At 37.5% G+C, this 26,429-nt stretch overlaps 1 protein-coding gene across 5 annotated transcripts in view; it reads left to right on the forward strand.

The window, feature by feature from the left end:
• PCCA (propionyl-CoA carboxylase subunit alpha) overlaps window positions 1-26,429 on the forward strand; it is a 394,848-nt gene that overhangs the window by 204,759 nt on the left and 163,660 nt on the right. For all 5 annotated transcript variants that reach the window (XM_014839245.3, XM_070520102.1, XM_014839234.3 and 2 more), the window contains exon 18: window positions 21,085-21,193. In XM_014839245.3, the coding sequence (XP_014694731.1) occupies window positions 21,085-21,193 (109 nt within the window). The remainder of the gene's footprint in view (window positions 1-21,084; window positions 21,194-26,429) is intronic.

The raw sequence follows: 26,429 nt of genomic DNA on the forward strand, positions 1-26,429 counted from the left end.
AAGTTATCAGTGTTTCCACGTAGTAGAAAAATTGCTCATCAAGTGAGAGACAGAGAAAACCCTTTAGTGAGCATAGAAAACATGGTTAATGAGATGGTAAGAAACTGACAGGATCTGCAGGAGACAATAGAAATGTTATTAAGGTGAAAGCCACAAGCCTCTACATATATTTCTAATGAACTTGGGGATATATGAAAATTAGATGTTCTCTTACAAGTTTCAAGTGTTCTTTATGTCCATTTAAAGTGTTTTAGTATGTAAAATGACCCAGTCATTTTAGAAGCTATATATAGATTCAAGTCAACTTCATGTAGTTAAGCTATTGAATACATTAGAAAGCAATTTCTTACAATGTAGAGTTTTCATAAGACTAACTGTGGATTACTGATTTGATCTTTCTTTTAAAACTTTAGTATTACAGGGTTTCATCATTAGTGCCAAGGTAAATGAAGAATATTTCTTTTTGGGAACTCAAAACGCAAGACAAATGAATCATCAGGATCTTTTTCTTGAGCTTTTGAAATTTTAAAAATATAAAATACAGCCCTAACATGATTACAGTTTTATACTTCATTCATTTTCTTTAATATCTGTTGGTTTCACAAAGCCAGGAACTACTTATGTTATTGCTTCTTACTGTATCCCTAGCAGCTAAAACGTAACAGACACTAAGTAAATATTTGTTGAATTAATGAAAAGAACCTTATAGTATTGATGAAAAGGGATTACCTTGGATATATTTAATTAACTGTACGTCTATCCAGATTACCAGTTAGTTCTATTTTGATCCTAACGTTTTGGCTTCTTGTCCTGTCTGAAGTTTTAATTAAAAGTTGTAGTAAGTTGTGAAGTGGACTCAGGATTTCCATATGCTTTTATGTCTGCCTCACTAATGCTTTTGTGAAGGTGATATGACATGAATCAGTAAGCAGAAGGAGACAACGGGTCAAAACTTCAGGGAAGCTTTAGAATAAACATACTGGGGCTGGCCCAGTGGTGCGGCGGTTAAGTGTGCATGTTCTGCTTCAGCCGCCCGGGGTTCACAGGTTCGGATCCCAGGTTTGGACATAGCACCGCTTGGCAAGCCATGCTGTGGTAGGTGTCCCACATATAAAATAGAGGAAGATGGGCATGGATGTTAGCTCAGGGCCAGTCTTCCTCAGCAAAAAGAGGAGGATTGGCAGTGGATGTTAGCTCAGGGCTAATCTTCCTCAAAAAAAAAAAAAAAACAGAACAAACATATTGATGTGGATGGTATTTATATATACATACACACATTTATTACGTGTCTGGATATATGGTATTATATTCTATTACCATGGAGAAAAAAATGGGGCATTTAAAATTTCTGATTGGAATTGATTACTATGTACATGATTACTAATTTCTAATTGGAGTTGATTACTATGTATTGTGTGTTGTACATTCAGCAGCAATTGAAAATGTTTCAAGTTCTCAAGAGAACTTAGAAATTTACTTGAAACCCAGTATTGCATGGGGCCAACACCATGGCATAATGGTTACGTTTGGTGCACTCCACTTTGGGGGTTTGGTTCCCAAGTGTGGACCTACACCACTCGCTGGCGGCCATGCTATGACGGTGACCCACATATGAAATAGAGAAAGATTGGCACAGATGTTAGCTCAGGGCCGATATTCTTCAAGCAAAAAGAGGAAGATTGGCACAGAGGTTAGCTCAGGTCCAATATTCCTCAAGCAAGAACAGAGGAAGATTGGCATAGATGTTAGCTCAGGTCCAATATTCCTCAAGCAAAAAAAGAGGAAGATTGGCAAAAGATGTTAGCTCAGGGCCAGTCTTCCTCAGAGGAAAAAAAACCAACCTAGTATTGCAGTTTTCTGTGGTAAACTTAATATGTTACATTTCTTTTTTAGTAGGGAATTATCAGCACAGACATTAAAATTCTGTTTCTTAGGCTTATGCAAGATAGGAACACAATTTTTAAATTGTTATAAGTTGTTAGAAGAAAATTTAGCAATTTTTAACCTCAGCCTTCATTTTACCTGTGAGGAAACTAAAGCCCAGAAAGATTGATAAGACTAAATGACCAGTAATGTAATAAAACCAGAAATTCAACTTTGACTTTTCTACTTTTGTTTCAAGACTCGTTCAATTGTGCTAGGATTTAAATTCATAAATCACAAAAGTCTTCAGAGTATGCTATATGTTATCATATTGCCTGTAAGGACTTTGAAAGTACACACCTATATTTGCCATTCTTAATGTCTACTTTTTATTCCTTCATGTTATTTTCATATCAGTTCTTTCTTCTCTGAATGGCAACTCTCTCTCGTTCTTCCTCAGATTACTCTATTTCTCCTTCCTCGTTTTTCCCCAGAGCAGGTCTTAGATATATTAAACTGTATCATCTTTGATTGTTTGATATATGTGCCTGAAAGAGACAGCAGGAAGTGGCAACTGAAGTTAATCCAGGATCTTCTCCATATGTTTGAGACTGGGTCATTTTGCCCCTTTGGGATTACCCATCTGCTTCCCATCTGTCCAGCTATCCTAGGCACTGTTCATAGGCAAGTGCTTGTTTTTATAACTGCATTAACATTTTTTATTATATATGTTTATTATCCCAAGTTTATTTGTAGACTAGGGCAGTGTTACTAAAAGTTCTTAGATTGAACTTTGAATGATTGTGTCTAAAATTTAAAAATAAAATACACAAGAATTTGTTCTTCATATCAACTTATTAGATTCTGATGTTGAAAGGCTATTTTCTTTTCACTCTGAAAAATAAATGGAAAATGGAGAAGAAGATATTTTGATTCTGGAATAAGAGGAAGAAGGTATTTTAAGAACTATTATTTCACTTGGCTTGTAATGAACATTTTGGACTTATTTCTTTGCTGCCTTGCTGTACTTCAGCCACCAGCCCCATCAAAAGAAATTATTAGAATTATATTTCTCTTCTGGAAGTTGCAGAATTTTTATAAAAGTTTGATTTAACCCAAGAATTATACCATTAATTATACTTCTCTTTTTTTCATTGAATTTAGTCAAGTATTTCTAAACCTTTAAAAATAGTACTATAATATATAGACTGAAGTGTTGCCTTTAAAAATTCAATCATTAAAGTCATTTAACAGATAATTAGTATAGGCTCTAGAAGAAAACCAAAGATGCATGATATATTTTTCCTGCCCTTAAGGAGCTTACAACACGGGAGAAATAAACATAGAAAGAACTAACTACACAACAGGACAGAAGAAAATAAGTGCCAAGTGAAGATACAAGCAAAGTGTCTTGAAAGCAGAGAAAAAAGAAACCAATTCTAATTTAGGGAATCAAGGATGACTTCAAGAACACGGTAGCATGTAGACTATTGAAATACTTCTCTAAGGGCTCTATTCCTTAGGCGTTGGGGCCACCATGCTGCCTTGGGAGAGCCACTGTGTGCATCTCTTCCTAATCCATCTTCTTTGATATAGTATTGGTAGTTTGAAATCAGTCTTGGAGAAAGTATTTACAATAAGGAAGTTAGCAAATGCTGCACACTGAGGCATTTCTCCTTCCTTCACACCTCAGTTGGTTGTTAAACATTTACCAGCAAGCTACTGCCTAACCCTTTGACCTGACTATTGAAAGCAAACAGAGCCGTTAATGTACAAAGGGAAAGGATTACCCATCTAGGGAGGAAGACCTGGAAGAATCCCTGAGGACAGGTGGTCCTCAGTTTTAGAACTGCTGGTATGGGAAGCAGATGACTACTCTTACTGAAAAATAGTAACAACACCTAAGAATATTAAATTAGAGGAGAAAGACTTTAATAAACTAAAAGCTGTGAGTTTTAGAAATAAAACATTTCAGCAAAATGAAAGCATGGTCACTGCTCAGAACCAAATTATAGTGACCCAAAGAAATAAATGGAAGACATATCTCAAAACATGTAGCAGAAAGGTAAAGAGAGGGCTGGCCCCATGACCGAGTGATTAAAATTGTGTGTGCTCTGCTTTGGCAGCCCAGGTTCATGGATTCAGATCCTGGGCACGGACCTACTCTGCTCATGAGCCATCCTGTGGCAGTATCTCACATACAAAATAGAGGAAGACTGGCACAAATGTTAGCTCATGGTGAATCTTTCTCACAAAAAAAAAAAAAGGTAGAGAGATTGGAATCATGTAGGAAATGATGAGAGATGTGGAGGGAAGATCCAAGAGATTTTATATGTAGATAAGCTGAAAGATGATTCTTAACTGACTTAGCAACCTAAGAAAGTTGAATCCTAAGCTGACAGTGTAAAAACAAAGTAGCTTATTATCACTGCAGAACCCTTCAGAAGTCTCAGTAGTTATTAGTTCCAAGTACCTTTGGAAATTCCCAAAGGTGGAACTGTTGGTCTAAAAATCTCTGATAGGTTTTCTCCATATTCCCTCCCTCACTCTTCAAAGCAGGGTGACTCTCTTCTCCACCCTGGCAAAAGCTTTGAGGTTCTTCTCTGTAGAGAGTAAAATAGTCTGCACTGGGGGACACCAGGCACAGTTGAACAGAGGATGGAGTGAATGTGGACATACTGAATGTGGTGACACTTCCTCCCCCCAGCCCTGATCCCCACTTGGTTCCCAGAGTGCTGGCAGGCAGGCAGGTGCTGTCAGGCACAAGAGTAGAACATGCCTCTTTGACCAATCTAACCAGCCCTAGAGAGGTTACCTATGGCTCTCCCAACAAAATGATCTGCACAGATTACCCTACACCTGAAGCCCATAGTCCGCAAAGCCACATCCCACAAAGAGGTGAGAACACGTGTGACTTAGAATCAGGACATCTGTCAGAATTGTTTAATACAATACTAGATTTAAGGGTAACCACCAAACGAGTGTTAAAAATAGATGATAGAACTAAAACCTTTTAGGAGAAAACAGATCAGGCTTCTTAAAAACTCGGTCATCCATATGAGGATGGATAATAGCATGAGGTTTGCAGAGGTTTCTGGCAAAGCTACTGCATTGTTTTGGCCTCCAGTAACTGAGGGCTTAATGAGCAAGGAGTGGAGAACCTAAACATTGTTTAGGTCTTAGGGCATTTGTTTGAAGTTGTCCCCCAAAAGTTTAAGAAAGTGAGGCTTAATTGTTAGGAGGAAATTTTTCTCCTTTTAGTCACATATATTTACTGAACCCATTAGGTCAAAGGTAGTGGTCTCAGCTCTAGAGGTAAAACTATTTCAAAAAGCCAAAGGCTTTTTAAACCAAGAACTGCACCTTTTTCCAGCAATGTCTTCACCAGAGAGCCAGTTGTTCCTTGACTTATTGACATCACAGTAGAGGTTTCAAGCCTTAATGCTCTGAACATCAAGAGCTAGGTTTGAGAAAATCTTCGAACTTCACCTGGGCTAAGGGTCTACTTCCACGTAGAAGTGGCGTGCTCCTGTTGAAGATTTCAGCTGTTAGAGTGCTTGAGGCTGCGTCAGTCCTGTGGAGGCTGGAGGTTCAGACTTTCTTCCTTCTCACCAGTCCTATCCCACAGCTTCCTGGAGTCATGCCATGAGTCTTCTCCATCAGCGTTGGCAGAGGGGTGACAAACAAGTGTCAAATTGTAGTGCTCTCTTAGTTTACATTCACACTCGACAAAGGAATAGGAAAAATGTAAAAGAATTTAAATCTACTTTGTCTGTATCCCAAAGTTCTAGGTGCTTAGGATTTATCAGTAAACAAAAGAACTTGCTGACCTCATGGGACTTACGTTTCAGTGAATTAGCAGGCAGCATGCATTCTCAACTCTCCTTGTAATGACTCTACAGGATTTTACAGGTGGGAACCTGCTCAGAACAAACATGGATGAAGTGCACTTGCCTTAGCTTTTCCACCTAGAGCAGGAATTGAATGCAGGCATGGCTGACTCAACACCAAACTAGCACGCTGCAACCTAGCCTGACCTGCCGTACTCTTGCCTAGCCTCAAAACTGCCTTCTCATTGGCCTGCTCACTGTCACCATTGCACATTCCAGTTCACTCTTTACTCAGCAGCCAGAGTTAACTTTTAGAACCAAATCAGATCTTTTCCCTTACTTTGAAAGCCCTCAACGGCTAAACAAATTGTGGTACATCCGTGCTATGGAATACCACTCAACATTAAAATGGAACAAATTACTGATTCATTCAACAACATGGATGAATCTAAAAGATATGTGCAAAAGAATCCAGGCACAAAGAAATACTTACTTTGTTCCTTTAACGATCATGTGTCATATAGTGATGTTTTGGTCAAGATCAGACTGCGTATACAAAGGTGGTGCCATAAGATTATAATGGTGATGTCATAGCCTTTATTATGTCGTAGCACAACACAGTACTCATGTGTTTGTGGTGATGCTGGTGTAAACAAATCTGTGCTGCCAGTCATATGAAAGTATAACAATGAAGTTATGTACTGCATATAATACGTGGTAATGATAATAACTGTGTTACTGGTTTATGTATTTAGTATACTTTTTATCATTATTGTAGAGTGTACTCTTTCTACTTATAAAAAAAGTTTACTATAAAACAGTATGTCATGTTATGCCAGCAGTGGTCTCATACATCTCATGTTTATTGCGTTTATTGATTACATCATTTTCTTTTGTGCTTGATTTAATGTCATGTTGTTTTCTTCATTATGGCATACAAAATCAACTGCTAATGTTGTCAGTAAGAGGCCACATTGAATAATTGACCTGGAAATGAAATTAAAAGTGATTAAGGCCTATGAAGGTGGAAAATCAGTGATGGTTATTACCCACCAGTCAGATGTGTCCCATTACACCATAGCTATGATCTTGAAGAACACGGACAAAATGATAGAAACTATTAAAGGTTCTGCTTCATTGAAGGCAACGAGACTAACAAAAATTCGAGAAGGGCTTAAATGAGACATGGAGAAACTTCTACTCATTTGGTTTTAAGACCAGACATAGAAGCATATCCCTCTCAGCACCATGATGATTATGGCCAAAGCAAAAAGTTTGTGATATTGTAAGAAGAAGCTGGTACTGACTATGATGTTGAATTTATTACTGGCTCTGGGTGGTTTAAACAATTCAAGAATCGTTGTTCATTACATAATGTGAAATTGAGTGGTGAGTCTGTGAGTGGTCACGTGAAGGCAGCTGAAGAAATTTTGGAAACTCTAGAAAAGCTGATTGTGGAAGAAAATTACTTACTGGAGCACATATTCAATATGGATGAAACCTCCCTATTCTGGAAATTGATGTCTGAAGGGACTTTTATCCATAAGGAGGCCAAGTCAATGCCAGATTTCAAGGCTTTTTAAGTCTTGCTTGGGGGCAATGTTGCAGGCTACAAATTGAAGCCCTTTGTGATCCAGCACAGTGACAACCCCAGGGCCTTCAAGCACATCAGTAAGCACACACTACCTATGTACTACGGGAGCAGTAAGAAGTCATGGAGCGCCCAGCTTCTGTTTCAAGATGTCCCCCTGAATTGCTGTGCCAGAAAAATGGAGAATTATTGTGTGGAGAATAACATACCTTTCAAGGTTTTGCTTGTTGTTGATAATGCTCCATTGTTTTATTGGCGATCTTCATCCCAATGTCAAAGTGGTGTTTCTCCCTCCAAACACCACCTCTTTGATCCAACCAATGGGTCAAGGAGTTATTGTAGCTTTTAAGGCCTACTGTCTAAGGAGGACCTTTGTCCAGGCTATTGTTGCAACTGAGGAAGACACTGATGCAATTCTGGAAGTATTACAACATCTATGACTGCATCAAGCACCTTTGTTGGGTTTGGGATGAGGTCACCAAGGAATGTATGAATGGCATCTGGAAGAAGATATTCAAGAGGTTTGTCCATGACTTCAAAGGATTCACCAAGGATAAGGAGGTTGCAAAAAGTCAACAAGGCTGTGGTTGAGATGGCAAACAACTCTAACCTGGGTGTGGATGAGGATGACATTGAGGAGTGACTAGATGTGGTTCCTGAGGAATTGACTAATGAGGAGTTGTTGGAACTGGAATAGGAATGCATAGCTGAAGAAGAGGCAAGAGAAGAGGAAACTGTAGAAGAAAAAGAAGAATCTCCAAGAAAATTCACAGTGAGGGTTTTAGAAGAAGCTCTTGCAGACTTCAGCAAGCTCCAAAGAGTTTGAAAATATGGACCCTAGCACCATAAGATTTTCATTAATAGGAATATTCATGATGTATTATTTGCTTACAAGCAAATCTGTGGTGGAAAAAAGAAACAAACAAAGCAAACCACCAGGGACATATTTCCAAAATGAATGATAACTCCTCAAAAAGAGCCTCAGGCAGGTCCTTCAGGAGGTATTCTAGAAGAAGGCATTGTTATCATAGGAGATGGCAGTTCCATGCATGTTATTGCCCCTGAAGACCTTCCGGTGGGACAAGATGTGGAGGTGAAGGACAGTGATATTGATGATCCTCACCCTGTGTAGGCGTAGGCTGATATGTGTGTTTGTGTCTTGGTTCTTAACAAAAAATTTCAAAAAGTAAAGAAAAAACCCCCAGAATTTAAAAATAGAACAAAACTTATAGAATAAGAATATAAAGAAAGAAATTTTGTATAGCTGTACAATGTGTTTGTGTTTAAATCTGTGTTATTACAGAAGAGTCAAAAAGTTAAAAAAAATCAACAAGTTTATAAAGTAAACAAGTTATAGCAAGCTAAGGTTAATTTATTCAAGAAGGAAAAATATTTTTTTTTATAAACTTTGTGTAGCCTAAGTGTACAGCATCTATAAAGTCTACAGTAATGTACGGTAATGTCTTAGGCCTTTATATTCACTCACTACTCACTCACTGACTCATCCAGAGAAACTTCCAGTCCTGTAAGCTCCATTCATGGTAAGTGCTCTATATAGGTATACCACTATTTATGTTTTATCCTGTATTTTTACTATACCTTTTCTGTGTTTAGATACACAAATACTTAGCATTGTGGGTGGGGGGGTTGGTGTTAAGATGGTGGCATAGGCAGAGTCTGAACTCATCTCCTCCCATGGACACAATCAATTTACAACCATTCTTGGAACAATTACCCCTGAGAGAGAACTGAAAACTGGATAAAAAGAACCCCTTCAACAAAGGACAATCTTGACTGAGGTGGAAGAGACAGAAATTCTTTCTGGAGAGAAAAAAAGCCACGTTTGTGAGCCACAGAGCTTCACAGCCAGCCTGGAGCAATCCTAAGGTATGCAGCCTTCTCTGGAGGACTGGGGGAGCATTACCAGTATAAGAAGCCTTTGGACTCAGCACACCTGAGATGAGTCTCATAATATCTGGCTTTGCTGGCTATTAAGTACAATGGGGAGGACCCTGGAAAAGCTGTCAGACATAAGTGAAAAAAGCCGACTTTTAAGGGGCCCATGCACAAATTCACCCATTTTGCAAAGCAACCTAAAATCACCAGAAAGAAATATGCACAGTCCTCTTTTGAAAAGAAACTTACCTGATAGGCTCTGGGTTCATCTCAGTGAGAGGTGAGACCTCTCCAGGGACTGAGACATTGGTGGCAACCATTATTGTGACGTAGTATAGGCATGCTGACACAGATGCTGTCAGATGCCATTGGACTTTCTTTCCTGGCCTGTTAGCCCAGGGTCCGCCCCACTCACTATAGCAGTGATTTAATCCAGCCCAGCCAGGGCAAGCAGCCTACGCTAGGGAATGGCCTCACTCAACAGCAAGACCTTGGGCTAGTTGTGGGCTTGCATAGGTGGGGTGTCTGGATGCTCTGCAGGCAGGCAAGTGGGTCAACATCTGCAGGGCAGGGCCTGTGCAAGGAGTGGGTGGAGTGTATAGGGCATTGGTGGAGTGTGTGGGCGCCTCTGCAGTGGGGTGACTGGGTCTGCTTCAGGGGTTTGGGATGTGACATAGGCCAGAACTGTGTTCACCATGTGTATGGACCTGTGGGCTGTGGGGCTTGTCACCTGCAGGAGACTTGTCCTTCTCAAAGAGCCACGTAGGGGATTGGCTCCACCTTCCAAAGCCTGCAACGATTTGGTACTCGCATGCCTGGGGACATTCCCCCTCAGCTGCAGTCCTGAGAAAGCTGACAACAGCCTTGCAGTCTGGAGGCCTACAGAAATTGTAAGCCCCTGAGCCTAGCAACCAGCCACACTGGGGGCCTACTCACTTAACAGAAAAACTGCAATGGGAATGTGCTATTAGACCTTGCAGCCAATGGTGCTCTGGCTCCCCAAACCTGATAAAGTGACTGAAGGGTCCACAGTAGCCACATGCAGTTGAGAATTACAATTAGCTGCCCAGGGGCACAGCCTGGCCTTCCTGGGGACTTGTAGCAATAGCAACCCTGCCACAACAGAAGGAAGCACATAGCCCACACAGGGGTCACTCCTGGAACATTTAGAAATGGTGATGAGAGGGAAGCACACTGTTGGGCCTCATAAGGCATCTCCTGCATAAGGCCACCGCTCCAAGATCAGGAGACTTAGCTGACCCACCTAGTACATAGATATAAGCACAGAAAAGGAGGCAAAATGAGGCAGCAAAGGAATACATTCCAAGCAAGGGAACAGGTCAAAACCAAAGAAAAAGAACTAAATGAAACTAATAAACAATCTACCTGACAAACAGTTCAAACAAAGTCAAAAGGATGCTCACTGATCTTGGGAGAAGAATGGGTGAACTCAGTGAGAACATCAACAAAGAAGTGGGAAATATAAAAAAGAACCAATCAGAAATGAAGAATACAATACTGGAAATGAAAATTTCCCTAGAGGGACTCAATAGCAGAGTAGATGATACAGAAGAACGGATGAGCAAGCTCGACAAAAGACAAGAGGAAATCACCCAAGCTGAACAGATAAAAGAAAAAAGATTCAAAAAGAAGGAGAAAACTTTCAGTAAGCATCATGGCGGAGTGAGCTTGCCTGGCACTCTCTCCCTTCCAACATACAATAAAAAAGAACAACCATATTACAACAAAATAATATCCTAATAATACAGAAATCCTTGGAGAGCCATAGCAGCCAAACGACGGAGGGTGGAGAGGCTGGAGCCCCCCTCGGAGCAGCTGGAATGGGGTAAGAGAAAACCTTGCTCCCTCCCCTAGAGATTGGGATTGCTGCCGCTGGAGGCTCCGTGAGGGAAGGAGTGGGGGAGGGGCCACACGTTAGGATCACCCAGGACTCCCACAGCCATGCAGCCCAGATGGAAGCCCTCTAACGGGGGAAATCTTTCGCGTGGGGTGACCTCAGCAAGCCAAGACCCCAGGAGAGCAGACAGCGAGAGCCGATTGGGAAACCGGGTCTGCAGGCAAGAGAAGGTGCCCCTCCCTCCCTGAACCTGCGCTGTACCAGCCATCTTGGCTGAAGGTGGAGGACTCATCATACATGGCTCTAGACCCCCATCTAGTGGCAATAGGCTGTAACTGCAACCAAATTATAGCGCTATGTGCAAAAAACGTTCTAGCATCAAACAATTCATAAAAACTCCAGACCAGAGGAAAAATAAGCACCCAGAATTATGCCCTGAGCACTCAGAAATAAGTAAACTAAACGAAAATGAATTCAGAATAGCTATAGTCAAAAAACTCAATGAGGTAAAGGAAAATATAGAGAAACAAGTCAACGAGTTCTGGAGTTACTTCACAAAAGAGATTGAAACTATAAAGAAGAATCAATCAGAAATACTAGAGATGAAAAATACAATGGATCAAACAGAATACAGAGTCCCTGAATGTCCGTGTGGATGCCATAGAGGAGCAAATCAGCATAATCGAAGGTAGACAGGTTGAATGGCTCCAGACAGAGGAAAAGGGAGAATTAAGAATAAAAAGGAATGAAGAAAATCTCTGAGAAATAGCTGACTCAATGAGGAAATGCAATATAAGAATAATTCGAATCCCTGAGGGTGATGAAAAGGAGAATGGAACAGAAAGTGTGCTCAAAGGAATAATAGCAGAGAACTTCCGAGATCTAGAGAATGAGACGGAAATACGTGTGGAGGAAGCTTTTAGGTCTCCTAGATATGTCAATGTAAAAAGAACTACTGCAAGGCATATAGTCGTAAAACTGGCAAAACTGAATGACAAAAGAAAGAATACTCAGGGCAGCAAGGTAGAAGAAAATAACCTACAAAGGAACCCCTCTCAGAGTTTCAGTGGATTTCTCTGTAGAAACCTTACAAGCTTGGAGAGATTGGAATGACATACTCAAAACTTGAAAAGATAACAATCTTCAGCCAAGAATACTCTATCCAGCAAAAATATCCTTCAGATATGAGGGAGAAAAATCTTTCCCAGACAAACAAAAGCTAAGGGACTTCACAGCCATGAGACCCCCCCCCCACCCCCCACAAGAAATCCTCAAGAAGGCCCTCATACCTGAAAAAAGAAAAAAAGGGAGAAAGGGGTCACAAAACACAGAGTAAGGACACAAATAGAATCAGAATAGGATAGCAAATATACAACTATAGCATTAGGATGAAGGGAAGGAAAACACCAAAAACAAAGACAGTCTTATCACTTTAACCACAAAGTCACAACACAAGTTGAAATAAGAGATGACAATAATAACTTAGGAGAGAAGGAGGAAAGGGACTGAATCAGTTTAGGCTAAGGAAATAAAAGTCCACCAGAAAATGGGTTATGTTATACATAATATTCTGAATACAAACTTCAGGGTAGCCACTAACCTTAAAAACAGAACAGAGACACAAAAAATAAGTAAGGAAATAAGAAACCGCAGATGTCAATGGATAGGCCAAAACACTCAGGACGAGAAACAAAGGTAATGCAGGAAAACCAGAAAACGAGTGACAAAATGACACCATCAAGCCCTTATGCATCAATAATCACCCTCAATGTAAACAGATTGAACTCTCCAATAAAAAGACACAGAGAGGCAAGATGGATTAAAGAACAAGATCCAACAATCTGTTGCCTCCAGGAAACACACCTCAGCTCCAAGGACTAACACAGGCTCAGAGTGAAGGAGTGGAAGGCAATACTCCAAGCTAATAGCAAACAAAGGAAAGCAGATGTCGCAATACATATATCAGACAAAATAAAATTCAATATAAGGCAGGTAAAGAGAGACATAGAGGGTCAGTATATAATGATCAAAGGGACAGTACATCAAGAAGAAATAATACCTATAAATATTTATGCACCCAACATAGGAGAACCAAAGTTCATAAAGCAACTATTAATAAACCTAAAAGATATTAAAAATAACGCAATAATAGCAGAGGACCTCAACACCCTACTCACATCATTGGACAGATCATCCAGACGGAAAATCAACAAGGAAACAGTGGAATTAAATGAAAAGCAAAGACAGTTGGACTTAATAGACATATAGAGAACACTTCACCTCAAAACAGCAGAATACACATTCTTCTCAAATGCACGTGGAACATTCTCAAGGATAGACCATATTTTGGGAAACAACAAAAGCCTCTATAAATTAAAAAAATTGAAATAATAACAAGCATATTCTCTGATCATAATGCTATAAAGTTAGAAATTAATTACAAGAATAAAGCTGAGAAAGGGACAAAGGTGTGGAGACTAAACAATATGCTATTGAACAAGCAATGCACCATCGAAGAAATTAAAGAAGAAATAAAAAAATATCTGGAGACAAATGAAAATGATAACATGCCATACTAACTGATATGGGATACAGCAAAAGCTGTATTAAGAGTGAAATTCATTGCAATACAGGCACATATTAACAAACAAGAAAAATCCCAAATAAGCAACCTCAAATTACACCTCACTGAATTAGAGAAAGAAGAACAAACAAAGCCCAAAGTCAGCAGAAGGAGAGAAATAATAAAAGTCAGAGCAGAAATAAATGCTATTGAAACAAAAAAGGCAGTAGAAAGGATCAATGAAACAAAGAGCTGGTTCTTTGAGAAGATAAATAAAATTGACAAACCCCTAGCCAGTCTTACAAAGAAAAAAAGAGAGAAAGCTCTAATAAACAAAATGAGAAATGAAAGAGGGGAAATAACAACAGACTCCGCAGAAATACAATGTATTAGAATACTACGAAAAGCTATATGCCAACAAAATGGATAACCTAGAGAAAATGGATAAATTCTTAGTCTTTTATAATCCCCAAAGCTAAGTCAAGAAGAAGCAGACAGTCTGAACAGACCATGACAAGGAAGGAGATTGAAACAGCAATCAAAAGCATCCCAAAGAATGGCAGATGGCTTTCCTGGGGAATTCTACCAAACTTTCAAAGAGGATTTAATACCTCTCCTTTTCAAGCTATTCCAAAAAATTAGGGAGGATGGAACACTTCCTAACACATTCTACGAGGCTAACATCACGCTGATACCAAAGCCTGACAAGGACAGCACGAACAAGAACTACAGGCCAACATCACTGATGAACATAGATGCAACAATTCTCAACAAAATTTTGGGAACTCGAATTCAGCAATACATCAAAAGGGTCAGACATCATGATCAAGTGGGATTCATACCAGGGACACAGGGATAGTTCAACATCCGCAAATGAATCAACGTGATACACAACATCAACAAATTGAGGAATAAAAACCACGTAATCATCTCAATAGATGCAGAGAAAGCATTTGACAAGCTCCAACAGCCACTTATGATAAAAACTCTGAACAAAATGGGCATAGAATAAAATTACCTGAACATAATAAAGGCCATATATGACAAACCCACAGCCAACATCATACTCAATGGGCAAAAACTGAGTGCCATCCCCCTGAAAACAGGAACAAGACAAGGATGCCCTCTATCACCACTCTTATTTAACATAGTACTGAAGGTTTTGGCCAGAGCAATCAGGCAAGAAAAAGGAATAAAAGGAATCCAAATAGGGAGGGAAGAAGTGAAACACTCACTATTTGGAGATGACGTGACCTTATATATAGAAAGCCCTAAAGAATCCATTGGAAAACTTTTAGAAGTAATCAACAACTACAGCAAAGTTGCAGCATGTAAAATCAACTTACATAAATCAGTACAAACTAGCATAAAAGGAACTCAAGAACACAATACCATTCACAATCGCAACAAAAAGAATAAAATACCTCGGGGTGAATTTAACTAAGGAAGTGAAGGACGTATACAATGAAAACTATAAGGCTTTCCTGAGGGAAATGGATGAGGACATAAAGAGATGGAAAGACATTCCACGTACATGGATTGGAAGAATAAACATAGTTAAAATGTCCATACTACCTAAAGCAATCTACAGATTCAATACAATCCCAATCAGAATCCCAATGACATTCTTTACAGAAATAGAACAAAGAATCCTAAAATTCATATGGGGCAACAAAAAACCCTGAATTGCTAAAGCAACCCTGAGAAAAAAGAACAAAGCTGGAGGCATCACAATCTCTGACTTCAAAACATACTACAAAGCTACAGTAATCAAAACAGCGTGGTACTGGTACAAAAACAGGTGCACAGATCAATGGAACAGAATTGAAAGGCCAGAAATAAAACCACACATATATGGACAGGTAATCTTCAACAAAGCAGCTGGGGGCATACAATGGAGAAAAGAAAGTCTTTTCAACAAATGGTGCTGGGAAAACTGGACAGCCACATGTAAAAGAATGAAAATTGACCATTCTTTTTCACCATTCACAAAAATAAATGCTAAATGGATCAAAGACCTGAAACCGTAAGGTTTCTAGTGGAAAATGTAGGCACTACACTGTTTGACATCAGTATTAAAATGATCTTTTCGGACACTATGTCTTCACAGAGAAGGGAAACAATAGAAAGAATAAACCCATGGGACCTCACCAAACTAAAGAGCTTCTTCAAGGCAAGGCAAAACAGGATTGAAACAAAAAAAAAACCAACCCACTAATGGGAAAAACTATTTGCAAGTCACATATCTGACAATGGGTTAATCTCCATAATATGTAAAGAACTCACACAACTCAACAACAAGAAATCAAACAACCAAAAAAAAATCAAACACCAAAAAAAAGATGTAGAAAGGCATTTGATAAAAATTCAGTAGCCATTCCTAATAAGACCCTTTTCTAGTAACACCTTTCTAGTAAAACAGAAATAAAAGTTAATTAATTAAATTTGCTAAAAAGACTACTTACTGAAAACTAAAACATCATTTTCAATGATGAAATGCTAAAATAATTTTCCTTAGAATCAGGAATATAATGAGATCTATAAAATTACCACTATTATTAAACAGTTTTGGAGGATTAAAAAGAAAGTAGTTGGTTTGACTATTTTAAAAGGAAGAGACATAATCTTTCCTTTTTTTCCATATGATTATATCCCTAGAGAATCTAGAAGATCCTACTAAAAGCTTCTAGATTTAAGCAAATTTGGCAAGGTGGCTTAATGCAACAAGATAAGTATGCAACGTCAGTGTTTCTTATTTTAGTAAGAGCCAGCTTGAAATGAAAGTGGAAAAACCCAAATCTATTCATACTATAGTATCTTGTTAAGACAGTAGACAAAAATTTATTAGGGAAGACATAGACCTTATATGAAGACAACTATAGAATCTTGTCAAGGAATAAGAAACATATCTGAACACATGGAAAAATAATCAGATAATTGTTGGGAGGACTCAATAGCATGTGAATGGCATTTTTCCTCGAATTACTACACAGATTTTATATAATTCCAGTTAGGTTCACAAGGCTTGCTACATAAGTGATTTAAAACTTATATGTGATCATAAATTTCTGAGAACAGCCAAGAAAATTATGAAAAATAATAGAGGAAAATTGGCCTTCCATGTATTAAAATATATTGCATGCAAAGACTGTATCTAAACAGTATGACATAAGGGATAAGAATGGAATTGCTTGAAAGAAAAACAGAGAAATGGATAAATGTATCATTGTATATAATGTAACGGAATAGGGAACTTATAAATAGAATTTAGTATATGTAGGAATTTTTTCTCTTACTATATAGAAAATGTGAGATGCTTAATTTATGCCAGATACAAAAATGAATTCCAGAAGATTAAATTTAAATTCTAAAAAATAAACACAGAAACAATTAGAAGAAAATTGAGGAATATAATTATTATGTAGAGGTTGGAGTGGTCTTTTTAGAGAATATTGAAAAGATTTCTAATGAAAACTAATGATATAACAATGTTCTGTTTCTTTGACAAAATATTAACAGCTAATTTAGCATTTTTAAATAATTCTGATTGGTCCATAAACTTGAAATTAGTGCTGTTGTAAAAAAATATTTAGTTTTCCTCTCAGATGATTATTCTGCGGTCAGTGTCCATTACATGGCTAAAACCCAGAATTTTTCCTTTTTTTAGATTTATATTTCAATTGATATTAAATTACTTGTTGAAATTTAGCAGTGGGACATTTTGTAATTTTTAAAAATTAACAATTCTATATTATACCTTAGAATCTATGAGAACATCAGCTATAAATATTTTTTAGAAATATTGCTGCTTTATTTAGAAGTTAATTCAGAATTTATTAGATTATAAGAATAGTCTAATATTATCTGATATTGGTCCATGGTATGATTGTATAACCTCCAATCACAGTTTTTGACATTAAGACAAAACTCTTTACGTTTTAACATCTATTATTTTCATGATTTGCAAAGGTGACTATTGTTAGAAAAGAACTAAAAAACTATTCTTTCATTTTTTGTGTGTATAAAAGAAAGTGATTGTGATGATGGAGACTCAGAAATCCATCTCACGTCAAGAACTCTGAAGGAACTACAGGTGGTTAGCCTGGAGAAGAGGCGACTAATGAATAAAGAATATTGTCATTAACGTGGTCCAGTTGTTGTGCCCTGAGCATTGCTGACTTGTATTTATTTGTTGACTATATCCAACAGGCAAAGGGTCACTTTTGCGGTTGGTAAGGCATCCCATATATTGATCACACCAGTGAGAGAGAACCAGATGATGAACTAATGCTTATCTCATTACCCAAGAGGAAATCAGGGCCGCTTTCTTCTGCCTTGGAAGCACATTCAGGTCTAAATGGCAGTGTTAGGCTGGATTTGAGTCTATTGTAGTGAGGAACAATAACATTTGGTACATGTATTTCAAGACACCAGGGCCAACCATGACACAGATTTCAGCAAGGTAAAAACCGGAGGACATACAGTTAACAGAGAACATTGAGAGGGAGTCCAAGGTCAGAGTTATAGCAGAGACACTGTAGTGGGTATCAGGCCGTGAGGGAACATGCAGGAGTCAAGGCCACTCCAGTCTGTGATCAGGAGTAACTTTATGCTATAGCTATTACCATAAGAATAGTTTGGTTATGATAGAATCTTTTGTACAGTGCCTGTTTGGACTTGAATACTTCTTTTTTGACATGACTAGGGTACCCCAAGAGTGGCAGGATATAACCAGTCTTTTATTTAACAAGTTTTAGGATGTCTAACTACAGTCTATATCCTTCAAGATTGATAATGTACGAGTGTAAGAGAGAATAGAGTTATTCTGTCTTACTTCAGATTGGAAAAGTCAGATCAGTGGATGGAAGTCACAAAGAAACACTCTGATTCAGTATGAGAAATAACTTCCTAATGATTTAGAAGTCCTTAAAAGAGTTTGTTAGTTTTCTGTATTGGAGGAATTCTGGAGATCCTAGATAACCATCTGTCAGACAGCACTGCAGAAGAGACATCCACACTGCATGGAGGATGAAGTAGATGGTCTTTGCAATACTTCTTTATTAAAATTACCTGAGATCCCTAAACAAATTGTAGAAACAAATTTAGTTGAACTGTAGAAGTTAAGAAGTCTTCCCTACTCTTATATCAGGAAAATTTATTGAGAGTTAGTCATTGGTAAAACTTGAGAATCTGTTCCAGTATCAGTAAAAGAATTGAAGTTGTTATGCGTTGTACCAGTTTGCCTGTAAGATGTGATGGATGGTGTTCAATTTTATCTGGGAACCTCCTTTCTCAATATTGTCTGAGTTCAGTGCAGCTAGCAGTTTATTAGACCAGAAACGCTGGTTCAGCTTGTTGTAGTTTACAAGCTTCCCATAATGTATTGTGTTTTCTCTGCTGATGATTTATACTGTGCAGATCTGTCTAGAGCAGTGACTGCTTTGACTGTGAACCACTGTAAACAATATATTCTACCCCGTGACTTTGCACACACCCACTCATGAAAAGTACTGTGTGCAAAGTGCTCTCACAATTTGTCTTTCTGGTCATGACCCACTAAAGTGGTTTCATGAACTACCAAGTGGTTTGTGTTACACAGTTTGATAAACATGAGCCTCAAACACTTCTATTCAAAGTGAGATCTGTAGACCTAAAGCAGCAGCTTTGCTCTGGATCTTTTAGAAAGACAAATGATCGGGCCACACCTCAGACTTATCACCAGTCAGTCTCTGCACGTGGAGTACAGGAATCTGTGCTTTAATCTAGATGATTCTGATGCACAGTGAATTTTGAAAAGCACTCATCCTCTTTATACTCCAAAGAGCTTTTGTGGTTTTATCTATTGATATTTGCTATATTATGAATTAAAACTTAGGAACTTTAAAACTATTTATGAATTCATTTTTAAAGGAACAATAATAAATTCGTTATATGTTGACATCAGAGAAGTGATGTCATCACATGTCATATATCTCTCTAATCAGAGTAACTCTACTACTGTATATTCCTAAAAATGTGAGAGAAAAAAAGCACATTTAGCTTTATTTTGAAAGTAGTTTTGACCTTGCAGACCCCCGCAGGGCTTTTGGAGACTCCAGTAATCTGCAGGCCACACTTTGAGAACTGCTCTTGTAAATTGTGTTTTTGAGAAGACTGAGACCAAATTTCTGTAATCCTCAGATAGGGTACTTTATTATGGAATTATGTGAGATGTTTTCATCACTGCTTAAGTGTTGGGGAAACTCGGGAACTTTTCAAAGCCTGTAGAAGTGTGGTTTATTAGGCTATTGAGGGTTCTATTACTGAATTCCTAGAACCAGTTGATAGATCCTGCACTGGTCTTATAGTTTGTGGAGCTTCTGGGTTTGTCTAAAGGATGGTGGATTACTGGGGCTTTCCCTTCCCTCCAGTTTCATGAAACACTCCACCTTTCAGTTTCACGAAGCACCTTCCAATAAAAAGATGTGCTTCAGATCTAGAAAGTGTTTTTATTCTAATTATGAATATTTTTAGTGTTATTTCTATTTTGAGTGACTTTTTAGGCGTAATGCTCAAATTACTTCATTTCTTTCAAATAAATTTAAATAACTACCGGATTGTTTTTTCTTTTTTGAATTGCACAAGTACCTTTTATTGCTGATGATCCAGCACTCAAATTGTTTGTACTGTACCATTTAATACTTTGTCAACTGTGTATGGCACTGTGGTAAATAAATAGTATTAGAAATTGTAGTGAAATTACACAGCTCTCAAGGGGATGTGTTAACATGCAGACCCTGGAGTATCAAATCCTGCCTTGACTCATACACTTGTTGAAGTATTATGCAACTAGAGCAGATTTCCCTGCTGTCCAGCATGAGCCAGACCTTCCCCATCTTCCCAGGCCTTGTCAGGTAGACCACTGCCCCCAGGTCCCGCTATATTATGGTCAGAAGAGAGAGTGAATTAAAGAAGGAGAGAGATTGATTCGTTGGCTGGTTGACTGATTGGGATTCAAACTCTTACTGCACATATAGAGGCAAGAGAATCACACCTTTATTCTCTTTTAATCCTTCACATTAGAAGATGTAGCCAAGCCAATATATTTGACCAGCAACACTCCTTTTCTGCTTACCCTTTATCCTCACTCTCCTGAGAAGTAAAGTTGAGGGTGGGGAGTGGTAAGCAGAAGCAGATGCCAGGAGCCTTAAGCTTTTCCTAGAGGTCTCTGTGAATATGCTTTTCTTATTTGTAATTATTTTGTTTTGTGCATCTGTTTAACATCTTCTTTTCTAAATTAGACTGTAACCTTCCAGTGAGCAGGGGTTTTTGTCTTATTTAAACCAATCTTGCTAGCCCCCCTCCCCCAACCTGCAGGCTCCAGTGCCTGGTAAAATACTAGCTCCATAATATATACTTGGTAAAATATTTGTTTGATGGACTCATAATTATATAATATAGAAGCACAGATGTTAACATTATGTATGTAATTGATTTCCCTCAGGACACAAGTTAACAGAGAATGAGAGAAACCAGTTATTGGCAATAGCATCATCATTGTTTGTGGCATCCCAATTAAGAGCACAACGTTTTCTGGAACATGAAAATTCAAGGTATGTTAGATCGTTTATAACAGAATAAATGAGCAGAAAAATATTGATGATGTAATCTGCATAGAAATAGCTAATAAAAGATCTAATCTCATTTCTGGATCTTCTTATGAAAATGCTATTGCTTCTATTTTGTTCAAATGAATTTTTTTAATTCAGAAAGAAAAAAAGGATCTTGGCCCCTCTAATTTGAATATTATTGGAGGTAAGAAGATATTCTGAAACCTTACAGGAAATCTGTTCAAGTAATTTGTATTTGTTATTTCTGTTTTATTACTTTGTTAATCTTGAAAAAATTTTTGAGAAGTGTGATAATGCTAAAAGTTAGGAATGAATCTGAGCAGTTAAAAAAAAATACGTATAAGAAACTCATTTATAAGATACAAGAAGGAATTAACACCAGGATGAGTTAGTTACTTGTGAGCCCTAAGGATACCTTTTAGCTTCCTAGTGACCTAAGTAAAAGGGAATACATGCTTTATAACAGGGCAAATAAAAACATAATCATGGTGACATAATGCTTCTAAATAATAGGATTATTTATTGTGAATGTCTGTGTACTTGCTAGAATAATCCTATGTTAGCAAGTGCAGTCCATTACATGCTAGAGTGATGCTGTTGGTAAAATTGTGTTACTTCAACTTCTTTTCCTTTCTTTTTGCTTTTCCACAAGAGGAAGAACAAAGATAAAAAATAAAAAAGATGGCAGGTGACCAATCAGCTTCGACGAGCACAGATCAGAAACTCAGAGTACCCCTAAAGAATTAGGCAGAAGAAAAATGAAATTGAGTTTAGGCTATATCTTAATAGCTAATGTTGTTTTACATCAGAAATCTCAGAGTAATGGCTCTTCACTTGTTCTCATTCTCAAGAGAAAGTACAAGATGTTTGATGTATGATCTTTTGTTAAGTTATGATTCGGTAAATATCTAGGGAGAGAGGCGAGGGTATAGAATATCAGTAAGTCACTGAATGACTGGAAGGAGGAGGAAAATGATCAATAGAGCCGTGGTTGTTTTTTTCTCCCCTAAAGTTGTGCTGTCCAGTGTAGTAGCCACTAGTCATCTGTTTTTATTTGAATTAAAATTAAATTAAAAATTCAGTTTCTCAGTCATGTTCCATTGACAATATCAGTGCCATCTCTAGGTGCATTTCCAATGCTTGCTAACCACTACTGTGTTGTAGTTAGTGGCTACTGTATTGGGCAACAGAAAGAACCTTTCCATCCATTGCGAGTCTATTGTCATCAAGCTCTGTTGGACAGTGCTGTTTTGGGGGGATGTGTGTGTAGGACAGATCCTAGCTTTTGTTTTAAAACCAGAATAATACCTTGTATTATTTTTTATTATTCTTTTGGTAAATACAGTATTCATATCCTGATTCTGTTACATTCAGATGTTATTTGGACCTTGATTATTTCAGAAGTTCTGAGTGTAGCTAAAGATAAATTGGTTTAATCTTTAAGAAATGTATGCAGGTTGTTTTCACAGAGGGCTGACTTACCATTGGTAAGAATCTGAAGAAGGTATGAAAAGGAGAAGAATAAATAGTACCTGTAATCCCACAAACTCTTCAATAACCACTTTTAACATTTTGATATATTCCCTTCCAAGTATACATATATATGTGTGTATATTTATATACTTAGATACATGTGGCATATATACCTTACATAGTTAGAGTCATCCTGGGAGTATTGTTTGAATTCTATTTTTTTAAACTTCATATTATGTTGTGAATATTTTCTTCTTATTCACTGGTCTTTGGAAGCATATTTTTTTTGTTTTTATTACAGAGAATTTAAGACATCTGCAGAATAAGCTTTCAAATTTCAAAAGAGACCGTCAAGAACATTATAAAACAATATAGAAAATGGCAGAATGTATTCAGAGATATATATCCAATTTAGAACTTAAATCTATAATGTATAAATAATTCTTACAACACAAAAATAAGTTAGACAACCCAATAAAAACAAAAAAGATTTAGCATAGACTCTTTAGAGAAGTAAAACGAATGGCAAATAAGTTCGTGAAAAGATGTTGAACATCATCAGTCGTTAGGAATTATAAACTAGATCACAATGCTATGTCACTACACACCCATGAGAATAATCTATATCAAGTGATGAGTGGATAAATAACTGTGGTATATCCATATGATGGAATACTATTTAGCAATGCAAAACAATGAAGTACTGATACGTGCATCAACATGCATAAATCTAAAAAGAAAATTATGCTGAGAAAGGAACCAGTTAAAGATTATATAATGTTTGATTTCATTTATTTGAAATTTCTAGGAAAGGCAAAAGTATGAAGACAGAAAGATTAGTCGTTTCATAGGTGCAGGTGTTGATGTCACAGAATTACATCTTTATATATTCTGTGCCAAAAACCGTAAATCAATAATTATTTTAAATGCATTAGTCTCTTAAATTATATAGAAAACGAACTGTGGAGTTTCAAACCAAAGTTACAATGATACTGACTTTTAGTCTAATAATTGACTTTTTTAATGCATTAGTCCCTTAAATCATGTAGGAAACAAAAAGTAGAGTTACAAGCTATGGTTACAATAATACTAGCTTTTCTAATTGTCCATGTATTTACCTTTACTGAGATAACTTATTTCTTCACCTGGCTTCTTGGTACTGTCTGGTGTCCTTTCATTTCAACCTTAGCATTTCCTGCAGGGGGGGACTAGTGGTAACAAACTCCCTACACTTTTGCTTATCTGGGAGTGTCTTAATACCTCACTCACTTTTGAAGGACAGTTTTGCTGGATTTAGGATTCTTGGTTGACAGTTTTTTTCTTCTGGCACTGAATATATCAGCCCACTGTCTCTGGCCTCCAAAATTTCAGATGAGAAATCTGCTTGTAATCTTAGTGAGAATCCCTTGTATGTGATGATTTGCTTCTCTCTTGCTACTTTCAAGATTCTCTCTTTGTCTTTGTCTTTTGAAAGTTTGATTATAATATGTCTTGGTATAGATCTCTGAGTTCATCTTACTTGAAGTTGGTTGAACTTCTTAGATGTTTTATATTCATGTATATCCTCAAATTTGGGAAGTTTTCAGCCATTATTTCTTCGAATATTCTATCTGCTCCTTTCTCTGTCTCTTCTTATGGGACTCCCACAATGCATACATTGGTCTGCTTGATGGTATCCCACAGTTCCTTTAGGCTTTGTTACTTTTCTTCACTCTTTTTTCTTTCTGCTATTTCAGACTTGATAATTTTTACTATCCTATCTTCAAGTTGCCTGATGCCTTCTTCTGCCTCCTCAAATTTGTCTTTGAATCCTCTAGTGAGTTTTCAATTTCAGTTATTGTACTTTTCAGCTCCAGAATTTCTTTTTCATTTTTTGTAGGTTTTCTGTCTCTTTATTGATATTTTCATGTTGTTTACACATCATTTTCTTGACTTTCTCCACATGTCCTTTGGTTCTTTGAGCATCTTAAAGTAGTCTTTGTCTACTATATCTGCCATTAGGTCTTTTTCAGGGAAATAGTCTGTTGACTTTTTTTCCTTTGAATACTTTCTCCTTTCTTTGTATGACTTGTGATTTCTTTGTTGAATACTGGACATTTAAATCTAATAATGTGGTAACTCTGGAAATCAGAATCTTCTTCTTCCCCAGGGTTTACTGTTTTTTTTTCTTATTGTTTTTGTTTATTTAATTGTTGTAAGCTTCCTCTGTTTCAAAGATCAGCCTGAGATGTAAAGTTAAAATTTTCTCAGGTCTTTTCTGAGCCTTTCCCTGGGTATGTATGGCCACTTTCCAATTTTCCTCATATATGCAGTTGTTTTTGAATGTCTTAGTCTTTAATATCTGACTTCTAAAGAGGAAAAAGCAAAAAATGAAGAGGGCAGGAAGGGGGTACTAGCCCTTTAAATCCCCTAGAAGTTACTTCAGCCAGAGGGGGAGGGGCTTGCAACTTGCAGAGAAGGGTAATAACAATGGCTAACTGTCTTTTTGTCTGAACCTCTGTGATTAGTAGCAACAATTAGCAATCAGAGCACAGCTCCCCAATATTTGGAGGACAGGATCCTTTTTGTCATCCTGGCTTCCATAAGCTGTGTGCAAGCTGTTCCAGGAACAGGTGTGCAGCTGCCTGCCACATGGCTGGGGATTGGGTGGATGGGTAGCTACTATTGTGCTAAAAGCTGGAATTGATGAAATTGACTACAATTTTTCATCCAGGTCTTCCCCTGAAAGTTGCAAGTCTTCCACTGGACTCCAGAGTTCCAAAATAGTTAGAGCGATTCTCCCAGTGTAATTGTCTCCCAGTGTAATAGGAAGCAGATTCCTGGTGCCTCCTATTCTGCCTTCATCCCAGAATCCTCCTCTTTTATATTACTGTTGAGCTCTTTACCCTTTAGAAGTTGGGAAAAATTATATAAATGAAATATGTAGACCAAACCTCAGTTATGTAGATAATTGTGCACATATTGCCTATGTGACAAACAGTATTTATTTTTGGTGAGAATATTTTTCTTTTGAACTTATCATTTGTTTATCAGGCCAATTTATTGTAAAATTGGTGCCACCCATAACAACAGAGACCTATAACATCTAGTAAAATATCTTGGTCTGTTTGACAAAGCGTGATCTTGTTTAGGCAAAGTGAATCTAAGTTATTTTTGCTAGTTTGCTGAAGAGGTCCCTGATACCAAAGCTGATGTAAGGTGGTTGAATCTTCACATTTTGGCTTCAGAGTTGTGTTTTCATTATTGGCTTGGGAATGGAGTGTACGAGTCAGCCTCCAGGTGTGGCTCCACATTACTCTTTCGTGGGTGTGCTCAGTAATGTTTATGCTTCCAAACCCAGTAGCCCACAGCCCTTCCTTTGAGCTGCTTGTTTTGGCTGCTGATCTTATTTTCCCAATTTCTCTGTGGGTTTTACTCTTTCATCATTTATGACTTGGAAAAAGACATTAATAATATGTACCCATAGTGTTTGGATAGTAAAAAGATAGCAGTGCATTTTAGGAAAAAAGAAAAGTTAATGTTAGAAACAATAGCAGTTTTTCTTAGGATGACTGTAAATAAATTTGGAGAACATAATTAAGTTTTTACGTAAATACATGCTGACTTATGGAATTATTTTTCTTTATAATCATTTTTCATAAACAATTTTATTGACAGAAATGAATCATTAAAAGTTAAACAATTGTGTTAAACAATTGCTTTGTGTTATTTGAAACTAAAATTATTTTGTTGGCATTGTAGTTTG

This window comes from Equus asinus, chromosome 11 (genome assembly GCF_041296235.1).
Source record: "Equus asinus isolate D_3611 breed Donkey chromosome 11, EquAss-T2T_v2, whole genome shotgun sequence".
Classification (NCBI taxonomy): domain Eukaryota; kingdom Metazoa; phylum Chordata; class Mammalia; order Perissodactyla; family Equidae; genus Equus; species Equus asinus.